Source organism: Mirounga angustirostris, unplaced genomic scaffold (genome assembly GCF_029215605.1).
Source record: "Mirounga angustirostris isolate CCGP_5_RB_7025 unplaced genomic scaffold, mMirAng1.0.hap1 SCAF_8, whole genome shotgun sequence".
NCBI lineage: Eukaryota > Metazoa > Chordata > Mammalia > Carnivora > Phocidae > Mirounga > Mirounga angustirostris.
In genome coordinates this window covers 104,504,096-104,520,720 of record NW_026991716.1, presented here as the reverse complement: position 1 = coordinate 104,520,720, position 16,625 = coordinate 104,504,096, and the positions used below count along the sequence as shown (strand labels likewise).

The following is a 16,625-nucleotide window of genomic DNA, read 5'->3' as shown; positions in this document are numbered from 1 at the left end:
ATTGCACTGTGGTGTAAACGTTGATTTCTTTTTGTGTCTGATTATGAGGGCCGTCTTCTTCACAGTTCCTAGCAAGGCGCTTGGTAAGGGGAAGGCATCAATAAATGTTGGCTGCTAAAGAAAAACCGCGCTGTAACATTTCAATACCATTCACGTAATTAAAACGTTTCAATCTATTTTCAGTTTCACTTTTACTCAACTCTTTCTCTTCGTACTCGGCTCCCTCCCATCCACAAGTCCAAGGCTAAACACTGCGAGCGAACCTGAAACCTCCTTTAGGAGCCCGGCAGGTCCCCAGTGCCACTCCCTCTCACCTAGGAAGCCCGTCAACGCGCTGACGTCACGCGCACCGCAGGCGTCCCGCCGTCGGGCCCACCCGTCAAAACCTTCCGGGATCTCTATTTTTGCGGTTAGCGGGGACAACTTGAACTCTGTTCGTACGGAAGGCCGGCAACGACGAGCACCAAAGGCGGGTCCTTACGGACCCCTGCTTCCCCAGAGTAAGGTGACTTGTTTCCCAGAAAAACGCGCGGGCAGCCAAGGATCCACCCCCAAGCGCTTGCCGCGGTCTCCCGGGGAACGGCGTAGCGCGCAGGCCAGGGCTGGGCGGGGGCGCGCGTGCGCAATGCGCGGCGTTTGCGCCGACCTGGAGTAATGGGCATGGGCGTTTGATTCTTGCAGAGGATGGCCCATTTCTCAGGCGAGGACGAGGTGATGCTGCAGGCGATGCTGAGGCAGTTGTTCCAGAGCGTGAAGGAGAAGATCACAGGTGCTCCCTCTCTGGAGTGCGCCGAGGAAATCCTCTTACATCTGGAGGAAACTGATGAAAATTTTCACAAGTAAAATAGCTTTTGATGTCTTAAGCAAACAAACCAGCCGATCCAGAAAAGGTCCAAGTGTAGTTAGAGAGAGAATGTTCGTTTGATTATTGTTAAAATAGCACCCAAGTTGGAGGTTCATTTTTGGGGGGCTTATTTACACAAATGCCGAATTTATGTATTATTTATTCTTTACTTTCCAAAGCTGCTGTCTTTTCTGTGTTTCTACTGCCACAACCAACATATCCTAATTCTTCATTTTTCCTCATGGGCAGCACAGTAACAATAATTGTAAATTGTCATGTTCTTCTAAGAGCAGTTCTGTTATTTCAGGGGATTCCTGTCACAATGCCTGAAAGCAGTGAGTTTCCAAGATCTCTGTTCTTTGCTATGTGGTATTTCAGTGGGTGCACCAGTTGCTCGTTCTGAGCACTGCAGGAATACTGAAGTGGGATTATTAACGTCCTATGGACTAGCTTAAGTTCTTATGAAGGGATAAGCCACATACTCCAATGCCTGTGATACATAGCAGAAATATAAGTGCTGTAGCAGGGCTAGAGTACTCTGGGCTTGGGAGCAGTAGGCAGAGGAGTTGTTAATGAGAGAGGTACCATTTGAGATTATTCTGGAAGGTTATGTTTCTTTAGAGACTTTTTTGTTTGTTTGTTTTGGTTCGTTTAATTTAAATTAATCCTCTCCATTGAAAAGTCTTCTTGCAGGTATCTCAATTAGCTGTTATTGGTAACAGTATTTTAATTTCAGTGTTTGTATTTCATTTTGATCTCACAGAGATGATACTGAAAATTTATCTTATGTTACCTTTATTTTTTTTATTTTTTATTTTTTTAAGATTTTATTTTATTATTATTTTTTTAAATTTAATTAAAAAAAATTTTTTTTTTTAAGATTTTATTTATTTATTTGAGAGAGAGAGAATGAGATACAGAGAGCATGAGAGGGAGGAGGGTCAGAGGGAGAAGCAGACTCCCTGCCGAGCAGGGAGCCCGATGCGGGACTCGATCCCAGGACTCCAGGATCATGACCTGAGCCGAAGGCAGTCGCTTAACCAACTGAGCCACCCAGGTGCCCCCTTATGTTACCTTTAAACTGACTTTTGGGTGCCCTGAAGTTGTATTTATCTGGAACTCCACCCATTTCTTACATGGGCATAAAGGGATCCCGGAGCCCTTTAATGTAAAAGTTTGTTTTTACTTGCAGTTTTATAGGAGTATTTACAGTTTTCACCAGATTCTCAAGGGAGTTTTCAAAAGTGTGGAATTCTTGTTAATATAAAATTACTAATTTCATTAATATTACTGGTTATACATAGTTTTTTTGTATTTCCGTGATTTTCTTGTTTATTTCTTCATTAAATCCACTGCTAATAGCTAAGTAGATTGTAGAATAATTGCAACTTTCTCAAATTAAAGTTTAATTAAATAGTGTTTTGTAAACTCATGTAATACAAATTTACCTCACACAGATCCTCTTAAACATTAAGTTTGGGGTTTTATTTCACATGCAAGCAGTTTAAATTGTAAATTACTGTCAGTTTTTCCTAGGATCATATTCTGGGCATTTGTACATTTCATCTAGATTTTCAAATTTATCACTATAAAGTTTTTCATTAATATCCTGTTAACTTTTTAATATTTTTAGTATCTGTAGTTATATGTTCCCCTTTTTATTTTATTTATTTTTTATGTGCCTTCCCTCTTCTGCTAGGGGTTTATTTTGTTAGTCTTTTAAAAGAATCAGCTATTGGCTTAGTTTTTCCTTTCTATTACGTGTACATTTTATGGTTTTTACATTCTGTTCTTTATTTTCTTTCTTCTTGGAAAAATTTTAAAACTTTTGTGATCAGTGGTTAGCTCATTAATTTGCAGCTTTTCTTCTTTTTAGCATAAATGTTTAAGGCTACATATTTGCCTGTATTGTTTCAGCTGCTCCAATTTTAAAATGCTTTTCAGATTAAAGTTAGGTCATTGATGTTCCTCTCAGCAGTCAAATGACTCTTGTAATAAAGTAACTTACTCTTCAACAGTGCATTAGATTAAATGCATGCTGATTAACTTTCATAGTTAATTTTCACTGTTTACTGAGGAGATTTACTTTTGGTCTACCTAAAAAAATCCAGACACTCTCAAATTATAACAGTTTGTAGTCTTTAAGATTTATAATCCTTAAAGTATTTTAATTAGTTTGTAGTCTTAAAAGCATAGATGGTAAAATTTACGTGTTAATTCACTAACCTGAGACCTGTGTCTTAGGAGGAAGGAACTCTGGGTAGGAGAGGAGAAGAAGAGGAGATGCTTGTCTTTGGTGTTTTCATAGAATCTTACAATTCAGAGTTGGATGTGATAGTAAAGGTCAGTTAGTCCAGCTGCTCATATTTTGTCTTTGTTTTCACTGACCTAACTCTCCTTGAACATGATATGTTCTTGAGTCACTTAGGTATATATTGCTTCCTGAAATGGTTCCTACTTCAGAATTATCTATCTTCCCATCTCCACTATCAGAACATTGGTTTCTTAAATCCACCCAATGTTGTCCTGGTCTTGGCAAGAACAATTTTATTAAACAGATGTATAGGGGAAACTGGTGTCTTTAGAGTATTGTATTTTTGTAAGAAGATGGTTAGGACAATTGAGTCCATACATGATGGATTTCAGGTAGTATGATAAACTAAAGTGGGGGAAAATACAGTCATTTGGGGAGAAACCATAGTGTAGACAATAGTAGCCCTTTCTGGGGGGTTTGCCCTAATGGGCAGTTTTCCTAAAGTATCTGTGCTTTCCAGAACCTCTTCTATTTTTCTGCCTTAAACTATACATATTTTCTAAAAGATCCAAGCTTTCCCCTTTGTCTCTGAAAGTGGCAGCAAGGATTTGAGGCCTGTGGGAGGAGAGAGAGGTAGGGATGAGGACATTGCTTTCATTATGTGTGTATGTGTTGTGTAGATTTTGACACTTAAACTGGCCCCCAGGAAACAAACTGGCCCTGGTTTTCAGTCTTGGCTACACCAGAATCAGTTGGGTCCCATGTAAAAAAAATACTGATGCTTGGGCCTCTTCATGAACAAATCAGAATTTTGGGGTGGGGGGAAGAACCTGGCAGTGGGGGAATGGTAGGGGCTGGGCCTTGTTTTTGAAAAAGCTCTCTAGGTGATTCTAACATGCAGCCCAGGTTGAGAGTTGACAACCACAGAGTTAGAGCATATTTATTTGCATTTATGCAAGAATTGTTGTGTGTGTGTGTGTGTGTGTGTGTTTATTTTAGTAGTTATCAACCCTGATGATTATAAAAGTCTCTAATGCAGATGCTCATCTTTGTAGCCCTCACATCCAATATACTTCGGGTCTGATACAGATGGAACACAATAGTATTTATTGATTTGGGTTTATTTTTTGTTTTATAGAAGAATCTACCAGTGATTTTTTAAATTAGTGAACTCTAGGGTGTTTAAGTGGTAACTTCAAGAAAGCATCCATTGTGTAAAGTGATATCCATGTATAGTGAAATTACTAAGAATTATATGTGTGCTTCCATAATTAATGAATGCATTTCTAGTAATTGTTTATCATGACTCAGAAGCCTATTCTTTGACCTAAAAGGTTGTAGGTGATGCAAAATACTCGTTCCTTCTATTACATATCCTTTTATATACTAATATGATATATAAAGTTTGGTTGGTCGTATAATAAATCTTTTGATTCTGAAGTAAGAATTCCAAATATCAGCATTATAATTCATAACTGACTCTAATAAAGTCTCTTTTTAAAACATGTCATTGCTGATAATTTTTTCTATATATGATTGAAAATTTTTTTGCTTATTTAAATAGCTAAGAGAATGATTTCTTGAAACAAAATTGTACTAGATTTTTTTTTTGTTTTTCTGTTGTAATAGTACTCTGTATCAGTGCATATTTTGGTATATTTTGAACAATTCAGAATTTCATCATGAAAGAAATAATTGAATTTTCTTGGAAAAATCTAGGTAATGAAACGAGAAAAAAATTGGAAAAAGTGGGGAATGTTCTTTTAGCCAACTTTGTAAAGTTTTTCTGTGTAAATGTGAAAAATTTCATATTCATCAGTAGTAAAGCAAAATGATGAAGCACATTGCTGTGTATTTCAGTTGAGCTGCTTCTGAAATGTGAGGTGAACACGTTTTTCCTTAGTAGCAAACAACTGTACTTTTAGCTTTTATTTATTTATTTATTTATTTTTTTAAAAGATTTTATTTATTTTTATTTGAGAGAGAGAATGAGAGAGAGGGAGTACATGAGAGGGGGGAGGGTCAGAGGGAGAAGCAGACTCCCTGCCGAGCAGGGAGCCCGATGCGGGACTCGATCCAGGGACTCCAGGATCATGACCTGAGCCGAAGGCAGTCGCTTAACCAACTGAGCCACCCAGGCGCCCTGTACTTTTAGCTTTTAATGTCCCTTTTTGAGAAATATTTGGAAAAAGATATTTTGCATTCATTTGGTAGTAGTGTCTTTGAAACCAAATTTTTATTTTTTTCTCATTAAATTACTTTTAAGGTAACAAATAAGGTTAGTCAAATATATGTATAGTATATTTGGTTTGAAAAGTGTCAAAGTATAGCTATGTGTAATAAACAGCAGTTTTTGCATTAGGATTACCATTATTGTTATGTAGCAGGAACCTGAAATTTGGCAAGGTCTGGTGTTTTGTCTAAGGTTACAAGATTGACCAGTGTAAAATTTAGAACTTAAACCTGAAGCAAAGGGATTCATAGATTTCTAAAGCTTTAACGTTTATTCATTGTATATATCATGTTCTTTAAAAAATAAGAAACTTCATTATTAGAAAATTTTAAGATGAACTTAATAGACTTACAAATAAATGGAAATTTTATTTATTGTAGTCCATGGCAAAGCTGTATTATTCCTTATATTTCCAGTGCAATTAGAGTATGTTAATCTGAAAATGTTAACACAGAGGAGTCTGCTAAAAATAAATCTGAAAGGAAAGGACCTAAATTGTAGCAGAGTTGACTTAAATTAAGCCTCATAAGGATCTTCTAAAATAAGTTATTAAGAATGTACATTTTTTTTAAGGAAGTTTTACATTTCTTAAATAGAAATTTTAAACATAGAGGTGATTCACCAGTATCTTTAGTGGTCAGGGTTTTATAATGCTTCGAGTGAGGGGATGTTAATGGTCAAACTGGAATTCTGCAGGCCATACTTGGTCTGTGGATGTGTTTCTTTGGCTTTGTTTAAAAAAAAAAAAAGGCAACATTTAAGAATTGGGAGGTGGCACATAAAATAGTTTTCTGGCTTTTCTTAGAACATTGAAAAATCAACATTAGGCTAATATTCCTAAATGGCAACAAGTGGCTAAAGCCATGTAGAAGCTCTTCCTTTTAGCTGAGACATGTCCTTTTATTTCACCCCTGCCTCTTTTCTCTCTTACACATGGCCGACTTTACTGTCTACCCCTGGTAACATCTGAGTTTGCAATTCCGGAATAAGTATGGGACCTTTTGAAAGTCTCTTTTGTGCATCCAGGACTTTTGCTTTTATAAAAAATAAGCATATTGCAACACCTCCAGAATAATTTCTTAAAAATGATGCAATGGATTGGTTTAAAGAGCTGTGGTTATCATTAATCTTTTGGATTAGTTGTAGATTTCATAAGAGCAACTCGATGGCACCAATACTGTGAGGATTACAATGAAGGCAACACAGTACTTAATTTTATAGAAGTGTTTCTCCCAGCCCATAGTAACAATAACTTTCTATCCTGGGCACCACTATAGAAAACAGCGTTCCTTGCAGGATTTTATGGGACATTGCCGTGAATTCATATGGTAAAAATACCAACACAAAATGAATTGTCAGATGAGAATTTGAAGCCTTGGATTTTTCTTACCCAAAGAGGAGAAGGGTCCAATTGCAGAAATGACTGTTTACTAATTTGAATCTTCCAATGATCAATGAGTCAGTAGAGCATCCAAAGGGCCGTAGGCAGCCTGGTAGTCCTCACATGACAGAGGGCCTTATCCTCCCTGGAGATCTTTTTTCTTAAAAGAGCAGTGACCCATTAGGCAATATTCAATTTTGGGGTTCTTGGGATCATTTAATTTGGAAGATGAACCAGAACCTTGAAGTATTTTGAATGGTGTCTTCTGGGACATAGTACTATGGTCATAGATAAAAATGATGTCACTAGAAAAAAGTATGTGGTTATTCAAGTTCCCAAAGAGGAGGTTTAAACTTTTTCTCAGCATATTTGCTATTTGCTATTTATAGATGATGCTAAATAGTGGGGAGGTTTTTTGTTTTTTTTTGATGTGTCTTTTATTTTAGAATGGTATTCTCTTAACTTTTTTTTTTTTTTTAAGATTTTTATTTATTTATTTGAGATAGAGAGAGACAGAGACAGAGCATGAGCAGGGGGGAGGGGGAGAAGGAGAGGCAGAGGGAGAAGCAGACTCCCGGCTAAGCAGGGAGCCCAACATGGGGCAGATCCCAGGACCCTGAGATCATGACCTGAGCCAAAGGCAGACACTTAACTGACTGAGCCACACCCAGGTGCCCCTTCTCTCAACTTTTTGAATACATTTTGTTAATGGGCTTGTTTTATATTTCTTCACTGCCTTAGTTAGGAAAATGTCATTTCTGTTGCTTATAGTTTGGGCTTTAAACAGAGCAAACACAAAAGTTATTTTTCTCAGTTAAATATTCATTTCTTGTGATTGCTTGATTTGTGGCACAGAAACGGGGCTGATCAAACTAAGGAATCATTTGCCTTTCCATAGTAGACGTTGATGATGAGATGTAGAATTCATCTTCAAAGTGGCCCTTCCTTTAGTTTCAGAGAATTAACTCAGGCTTCCCCATGTATTGTTTCCTACTGAGTATCTCAAAGATGTGAAGGAAAACTCCTGTGTCTGTTTGACTAGCCTAGAGCAAGATTGTGAGGAAGATCGAGATTGTTTTTAGGGACCTTTCATCTCTTTGCACTTTCTTCCAATTACACTTTTCCTTTTCCCAGCACTAATAGTCTGGCTGTGAGGTCATACTGATTAGGCTGAAAGGATTATCTATTCCTGGATCCTTTTTTATTTACAAGGACATTTTAAAGAAAGCAATGATACATTTTTGGTCTTGGAATTTCAGATACTCTGTTTCTTCAGAGGGTTTCTGGTTGTGGTGGGATGGTTGTGGTGAACACATATTTTTTGGGCTCTTCAGATCTCATCACACACAGCTGCCAACTCTAATCTCAGAGCAAGCTGTCCCTCTGTGGAGGCATTATAGGGACTGTCAAATGTTAAAAAATTAGCATCTTTAGAGGGCATGTATTGAATGGAGCACTGGGTGTTATACGCAAACAATGAATCATGGAACACTACATCAAAAACTAATGATGTAATGTATGGTGATTAACATAAAAAAATTAAATTAAAAAAAAGACTTACTGTAAACAAAATTAGCATCTTTAAAAGATTCTCTTGAAACCTTAATCTCTGAATTCTTCTTGCCTTTTTGGAAGTTTTCGCCATTTTGTATAGAATATGCAAAAATTTGGTTTATAATTACAAATATACAAACTAAAAAGTAAGTTTAACATTTAAAAGGGATGGTAAGTTATGCTTGTATAAGGGAAGATCTTCAAGGTAATATAAGGCAATGATGAATCACCAGAAGAAGCAAAAACTGTAAAACTGCTTAAACGATGATTAGAGGCTATTTTCTATGATATATGATTCAGTAAGTTTTGGGTTTTGTTTTTCTTGGAGTATTTCTGAAAATTAGTGTTCATCATTTTGATGTTTACAAAATAATGTTGTTTTCTTCTTCTGCCATTAATAGATACCTATTTTCTTAAAGCTTAGAAGTTACTAGCTAAACATTGAATCTAAATATTAAACATTTAAAAGTAAATTCAATAAATAACTTAAAATAAATTTTTAAGTAAATTATACTTTTAAATTTAATATGTGAATTATAATTTTGAGAAAATAAAATGTAATAGATTTATCTCCCTAAATGCAAGAAATTTAAATAATATACAGTTGGTAAAAACATGAGTGTTACATTTATCTATTTCCCTTTCCAATCTCCATTGAGCACTACAGAACATCTTATTTTATTTCTTAAACATTTTTGAAATTTTTCCATTTTGGGGAGAGTGTGGGATTGTGGGAATGACAGGAGTTTCAGATTAAGGTGGAACTGAATTAGTAGCTTGTGAATTTTTTTTTAAAGGTTTATTTGAGAGAGAGAGAGAGTGTGTGTGTGTGCATAGAAGCTGGGGAGGGGCAGAGGGAGAGAGAGAAAGAATCCTCCAGCAGACTCCCCGCTGAGCATGGAGCCTGATGCTTGGCTTGATCCCAGGACCGTGAAATCATGACCTGAGCAGAAATCAAGAGCTGGCCGCTTAACCAATTGAGCCACAGATGCCCCTGTAGCTTGTGCATTTGACAAGGCTTTTTAACTTTTCAATTTGTGTCCTCATCTATTTTACCTATTTCATGTGGTAAATAAAACAATATTAATAAAATACTTAGGGCAGTGTCTAATACATGATAATCACTTAAAAATCCCTCCTTGCTTATATGCAAATCAAAATGTTTGGTGTTTGTGGAGAAAATTAAGTGTGGCCTCATGTAAGTGGAGATGCAGTAATTAAGAGGCTTGATTGATTAGGTATTTAAATGCTAAGCCAAGGAAATTGCATTTGAAGGATAATAGACAGCCAATAATTAGTTTTAAATACAACAAATATTTATTGAGACATTATGTATGTGATGTGGTATGAGGTATTGATATGAATAAAATGGCTCTAACTCAGAAATAATGAAGTCTGTGAGTTTTGAGGACCAAGATAACTAGTGTTCAGGATAAATATGAGAGGGAAGGGGAGGTGAAAGAAGATGAGCAAGAAGGCTGCAGTAGTAATCTCTGTGTGAGGTGATGTGGATTTTCACTGACCAATAGAAGTGGGAAAAAAGGAGAAGTGATGAAGCCAAAGGATGTGTAGGCAATATTAACAAATGTTGATGACTGGGTGGATTGATGGAGTGAGTGGGCATGGGATGCAAGCAGAAAATGCCAATGTCCCAGAAAAAAAAAAAAAATTCTAGATTAGCTTGGTGATTTGGGATGAAAAATTTAATCCTAGTGTAAGGTAAGAAATCTGAGTATTGTATAAAACATTCTGTGCTAACATTTTTTTCCTGGATATGTTTAATAAGTGAGGTCATGATATTTACTGATTTATTTTTTAAATATTTGTTTTAGCTATGAATTTGTGAAATATCTTCGGCAGCATATATGTAACACTTTGGGGTCTATGATTGAAGAAGAAATGGAAAAATGGACATCTGATCAGAATCAGGATGAGGAAACTGGCTATGACACAGTTGTACAGCATGTTACTAAAAGGACTCAGGAATCTAAAGAGTGAGTATGCCCACAATAATGTTTTGTTTTATTTTATTTATTTATTTAATTTTATTTAAAAAAAATTTTTTTATTAACATATAATGTAGTACTTGTTTTGGGGGTACAACTGTGTGATTCATCAGTCTTACACAATTCACAGTGTTCACCATTGTACATACCCTCCCCAAAGTCCATCACCGAGCCACCCCATCACTTCCACCCCCCTCCACTCCGGCAACCCTCAGTTTGTTTCCTGAGATTAAGAGTCTCTTATGGTTTGTCTCCCTCTCTGGTTTCCTCTTGTTTCATTTTTCCCTCCCTTCCCCTATGATCCTCTGTTTTCTTTCTCAAATTCTTCATATCAGTGAGATCATATGATACTTATCTTTTTCTGATTGACTTATTTCGCTTAGCATAATACCCTCTAGTTCCATCCACGTGGATGCAAATGGCAAGATTTCATTTTTTTGATGGCTGTATAATATTCCATTGTATATATATACCACATCTTCTTTATCCATTCATCTGTTGATGGACATCTAGGCTCTTTCCATAGTTTGGCTATTGTGGACATTGCTGCTATAAATATTGGGGTTCAGGTGCCCCTTCGGATCACTACATTTGAATCTTTGGGGTAAATACCCAGTAGTGCAATTGCTGGGTCGTAGGGTAGCTCTATTTTCAACTTTTTGAGGACCCTCCGTATTGTTTTCCAGAGTGGCTGCACCAGCTTGCATTCCCACCAACAGTGTAGGAGGGTTCCCCTTTCTCCACATCCTCGCCAACATCTGTTGTTTCCTGACTTAATTTTAGCCATTCTGAATGGTGTGAGGTGGTATCTCATTGAGGTTTTGATTTGGATTTCCCTAATGCCAAGTGATGTTGAGCACTTTTTCATGTGTCTGTTGGCCATTTGGATATCTTCTTTTCCAGAAATGTCTGTTCATGTCTTCTGCCCATTTCCTGATTGGATTAGTTGTTCTTTGGGTGTTGAGTTTGATAAGTTCTTTATAGATTTTGGATACTAGCCCTTTATCTGACATGTCATTTGCAAATATCTTCTCCCACTCTGTCGGTTGTCTTTTGGTTTTGTTGACTGTTTCCTTTGCTGTGCAAAAGCTTTTTATCTTGATGAAGTCCCAGTAGTTCATTTTTGCCCTCGCTTCCCTTGCCTTTGGCGATGTTTCTAGGAAGAAGTTGCTACTGAGGTCGAAGAGGTTGCGGCCTGTTTACTCCTCAAGGACTTTGATAGATTCCTGTCTCACATTGAGGTCTTTCATCCATTTTGAGTCTATTTTTGTGTGTGGTGTAAAGAAATGGTCCAGTTTCATTTTTCTGCATGTGGCTGTCCAATTTTCCAACACCACTGGTTGAAGAGACTGTCTTTTTGCCATTGGAAATTCTTTCCTGCTTTGTCGAAGATTAGTTGACCACAGAATTGAGGGTCCAATTCTGTGCTCTCTATTCTGTTCCATTGATCTATGTGTCTGTTTTTGTGCCAGTCCCATACTGTCTTGATGATAACAGCTTTGTAATAGAGCTTGAAGTCTGGAATTGAGATGCCACCAGCTTTGCTTTTCTTTTTCAACATTCCTCTGGCTATTTGGGGTCTTTTCTGGTTCCATACAAATTTTAGGATTATTTGTTCCATTTCTTTGAAAAAAGTGGATGGTATTTTGATAGGGATTGCATTAAATGTGTAGATTACTCTAGGTAGCATAGACATTTTCACAATATTTGTTCTTCCAATCCATGAGCATGGAAAATTTTTCTATTTCTTTGTGTCTTCCTCAATTTCTTTCATGAGTATTCTATAGTTTTCTGAGTACAGATTCTTTGCCTCTTTTGTTAGATTTATTCCTAGGTATCTTATGGTTTTGGGTACAATTGGAAATGGGATTGACTCCTTAATTTCTCTTTCTTCTGTCTTGTTGGTGGTGTATAGAAATGCAACTGATTTCTGTGCATTGATTTTATATCCTGCCACTTTACTGAATTCCTGTATGAGTTCTAGCAGTTTTGGGGTGGAATCTTTTGGGTTTTCCATATAAAGTATCATGTCATCAGCAAAGAGTGAGAGTTTCACTTCTTCTTTGTCGATTCAGATGCCTTTTATTTCTTTTTGTTGTCTGATTGCTGAGGCTAGGACTTCTAGTACTATGTTGAATAGCAGTGGTGATAGTGGACATCCCTGCCATGTTCCTGACCTTACTCGCTGTGGGTTTTCCATAGATGGCTTTTATGATATTGAAGTATGTACCCTCTATCCCTACACTGTGAAGAGTTTTAATCAAGAAAGGATGCTGTACTTTGTCAAATGCTTTTTCTGCATCTATTGAGAGGATCATAAGGTTCTTGTTTTTTTTTTTATTAATGTATTGTATCACATTGATTGATTTGAGGATGTTGAACCAACCTTGCAGCCCCAGGGATAAATCCCACTTGGTCGTGGTGAATAATCTTTTTAATGTACTGTTGGATCCTATTGGCTAGTATTTTGGTGAGAATTTTTGCATCCATGTTCATCAGGGTTATTGGTCTGTAGTTCTCCTTTTTGATGGGGTCTTTGTCTGGTTTTGGGATCAAGGTAATGCTGGCCTCATAAACTGAGTTTGGAAGTTTTCCTTGCATTCCTATTTTTTGGAACTGTTTCAGAAGAATAGGTATTAATTCTTCTCTAAATGTTTGGTAGAATTCCCCTGGGAAGCTATCTGGCCCTGGGCTCTTGTTTGTTGGGAGATTTTTGATTACTGCTTCAATTTCCTTACTGGGTATGGGTCTGTTCAGGTTTTCTATTTCTTCCTGGTTCAGTTTTGGTAGTTTATAGGTCTCTAGGAATCCATCCATTTCTTCCAGATTGTCTAATTTGCTGGCATATAGTTGCTCATAAAATGTTCTTATTATTGTTTGTATTTTTTTGGTATTGGTTGTGATCTCTCCTCTTTCATTCATGACTTTGTTGATTTGGGTCATTTCTCTTTTCTTTTTGGTAAGTCTGGCCAGGGGTTTATCAATCTTATTAATTCTTTCAAAGAACCAACTCCTAGTTTTGTTGATCTGTTACTGTTCTTTTGGTTTCTATTTCATTGATTTCTGCTCTGATCTTTATTTTTTCTCTTCTCCTGCTGGGTTTAGGCTTTATTTGCTGTTCTTTTTACAGCTCCTTTAGGTGTAGCGTTAGGTTGTGTATTTGAAACCTTTCTTGTTTCTTGAGAAAGGCTTATATTGCTGTATACTTTCCTCTTAGGACCGTCTTTACTGCTTCCCAAAGATTTTGAACAGTTGTGTTTTCATTTTCATTTGTTTCCATGAATTTTTTAAATTCTTCTTTAATTTCCTGGTTGACCCATTCATTCTTTAGTAGGATGCTCTTTAGCCTCCATGTATCTGAGTTCTTTCTGACTTTGCTTTTGTGACTGAGTTCTCGTTTCAAAGCATTGTGGTCCGAAAATATGCAGGGAATGATCCCAATCTTTTGGTACCGGTTGAGATCTGATTTGTGACCTAGGATGTGTTCTATTCTGGAGAATGTTCCATGGGCACAAGAGAAGAATGTGTATTCTGTTGCTTTGGGATGGCATATTCTGAATATACCTGATTTGTGACCTAGGATGTGATCTATTCTGGAGGATGTTTCATGTGCACTAGAAAAGAATGTGTATTCTGTTGCTTTGGGATGGAATGTTCTGAATATATCTGTGAAGTCCATTTGGTCCAGTGTGTCATTTAAAGCCTTTATTTCTTTGTTGATGTTTTGCTTAGATGATCTGTCCATTTCAGTGAGCGGTGTGTTAAAGTCCCCTACTATTATTGTATTATTATTTATGTGTTTCTTTGATTTTGTTATTTATTGGCTCATATAATTGGCTGCTTCTATGTTAGGGGCATAGATATTTACAATTGTTAGACCTTCTTGTTGGATAGACCCTTTAAGTATGATATAGTGTCCTTCCTCATCTCTTATTACAGTCTTTGGTTTAAAATCTAATTTGTCTGATATAAGAATTGCCACCCCAGCTTTCTTTTGATGTGCATTAGCATGGTAAATGGTTTTCCATACCCCCTCACTTTCAATCTGGGGGTGTCTTTGGGTCTAAAATGAGTCTCTTGCAGGCAGCATATCAATGGGTCTTGTTTTTTTTATCCAATCTGATACTCTGTGTCTTTTGATTGGGCATTTAGAACATTTACATTCAGGGTAACTATTGAAAGATATGAATTTAGTGCCATTATATTGCCTGTAAGGTAATTATTACTGTATATTGTCTCTGTTTCTTTCTGGTCTATGTTAGTTTTAGGCTCTCTCTTTGCTTAGAGGACCCCTTTCAATATTTCTTGTAGGGCTGGTTTCGTGTTTGCAAATTCTTTTAGTTTTTGTTTGTCCTGGAAGCTTTTTAGCTCTCCTTCTATTTTCAATGACAGCCTAGTTGGATATCGTATTCTTGGCTGCATATTTTTCTCATTTAGTGCTCTGAATATATCATGCCAGTCCTTTCTGGCCTGCCAGGTCTCTGTGGATAGGTCTGCTGACAATCTAATGTTTCTACCGTTGTAGGTTATAGACATCTTGTCCCAAGCTGCTTTCAGGATTTTTCTCTTTGTCTCTGAGACTTGTGAGTTTTCCTATTAGATATCGGGGTGTTGACCTATTTTTATTAATTTTGAAGGGGGTTCTCTATGTGTCCTGGATTCTGGTTCCTGTTTCCTTCCCCAAGTTGGGGAAGTTCTCTGCTGTAATTTGCTCCAATATGCCTTCTGCCCCATCTCTCTTTCTTCTTCTTCTGGGATCCCAATTATTCTAATGTTGTTTCGCTCTATGGGATCACTTATCTTTTGAATTCTCCCCTCGTGATCCAGTAGTTGTTTATCTCTCTTTTTCTCAGCTTCTTTATTCTCCATCATTTGGTCTTCTATATCACTGATTCTCTCTTCTGCCTCATTTATCCTAGCAGTTAGAGCCTCCATTTTTTATTGCACCTCATTAATAGCCTTTTTGTTTTCAACTTGTTAGATTTTAGTTCTTTTATTTCTCCAGAAAGGGATTCTCTAGTATGTTCTATGCTTTTTTCAAACCCAGATTTATAATCATCATTCTAAACTCTAGTTCTGACATCTTACTAATAGCCATATTGTTTAGGTCACTGGCAGTAGGTACTTCCTCTTGTTCTTTTTTTTGAGGTGAGTTTTTCCATCTTGTCATTTTGTCCTGAGAATAGTTGAATGAGAGAACAAAATGCTAAAAGGGTAACAATGACCCCAGAAAAATATACACTAAAGAAGTCAGAAGAGACCTGAAAGAGGGGTAAAAGAAAGGGGGGAAAAAAAAGGAATATGATCAGGCTGGTGAATAGAGCAGACCCACACACTAGATTTTGAGTGTATTTTTGCCTGTTAGAAGAAATTGCCTCCCAAAATTTTAAGGAAATAAAAACTTATATATATATAAAAAATAAGGGTAAATACAGTGAAGGGATAGAATATGAGTATAAAGATGAAAATTTAAAAAGATTTTAAAAAAGGATTGATAAGTTGGTTGAAAAAGAATGAAAAAGAATTTAAAAAAAAAAGAGAGAATGTGATTAGGCGGGAGAGTAGGACAATGTCATACACTAGATTTAGGGTATATTTTGGTTTGTTAGAAGGAACTGTATCCCAAAATTTTAAAGAATGAAAAACTTACATATATACCAAAAAAATAATGTTAAATACAATGAAAGGATAGAATATGACTGTAAAAATGAAAATTCATAAAAGATTTTAAAAAAGAAATTGATAAGATGTTGGTTGAAAAAGGAAGAAAAATTCAACCCAAAAATAGAAAAAGAAAAAAGTAAAGAAAGATTAAAAAATTAACTTTGAAAAACTAAAGCAGCATGGGAAAAAAGCCATGAATTCTATGTGCTGTATTCCCCTATCACTGGGGTTTTGCCGTTTTCATTGATGAATAAACTTGTCTTGGCTGGATGTTCTTGCTGATCTTCTGGGGGAGGGGCCTATTGCAGAGATTCTCAAATGTCTTTGCCTGAAATGGAATTGCACTGCCCTTGCCAGGGGCCCGGCTAGGTAATCTGCTCGGGGTTTGCTCTTGGTAGCTTTTATTCCCTGAAAGCTTTCTGTATAGCTTTGGAGGACGAGAGTGAAAATGGTGGCCTCCCAATCTCTGCCCAGAGGAGCCGAGAACTTGGGGCCCCACTCCTCAGTGAGCCCTCAGAGAAAAGCAGTCAATCACTCCTGTCTCCCCAGTCTCTGCCGCACTCCATGCTCACTCAGCCTGTGTTTCTATCTCTGGCACACGACCCCATGTGGAGTCTCCAAACCCAGCAGGTCCCTGTGGTGTGCTCCCATGCCGCTCCTCCTGGGGGAGGAAGGGAGTCTCCCTGGAT

The 16,625-nt window shown here is 36.9% G+C and overlaps 1 protein-coding gene across 6 annotated transcripts in view; it reads left to right on the top strand.

Annotated features, from left to right (window-relative positions):
- Nucleotides 1-364: 364 nt before the first annotated feature.
- TBC1D32 (TBC1 domain family member 32) overlaps nt 365-16,625 on the top strand; it is a 201,498-nt gene continuing 185,237 nt past the window's right edge. For 4 of the 6 annotated variants that reach the window (XM_064598058.1, XM_064598055.1, XM_064598059.1 and 1 more), the window contains exons 1-3: nt 365-505; nt 682-839; nt 10,099-10,260. In XM_064598058.1, coding sequence (XP_064454128.1) covers nt 685-839; nt 10,099-10,260 — 317 coding nt within the window. In that variant the 5' untranslated portion in view covers nt 365-505; nt 682-684. Of the gene's footprint in view, nt 506-681; nt 840-10,098; nt 10,261-16,625 lie in introns of those variants that run through there. The other 2 variants (XM_064598056.1, XM_064598061.1) reach the window with 2 other exon arrangements.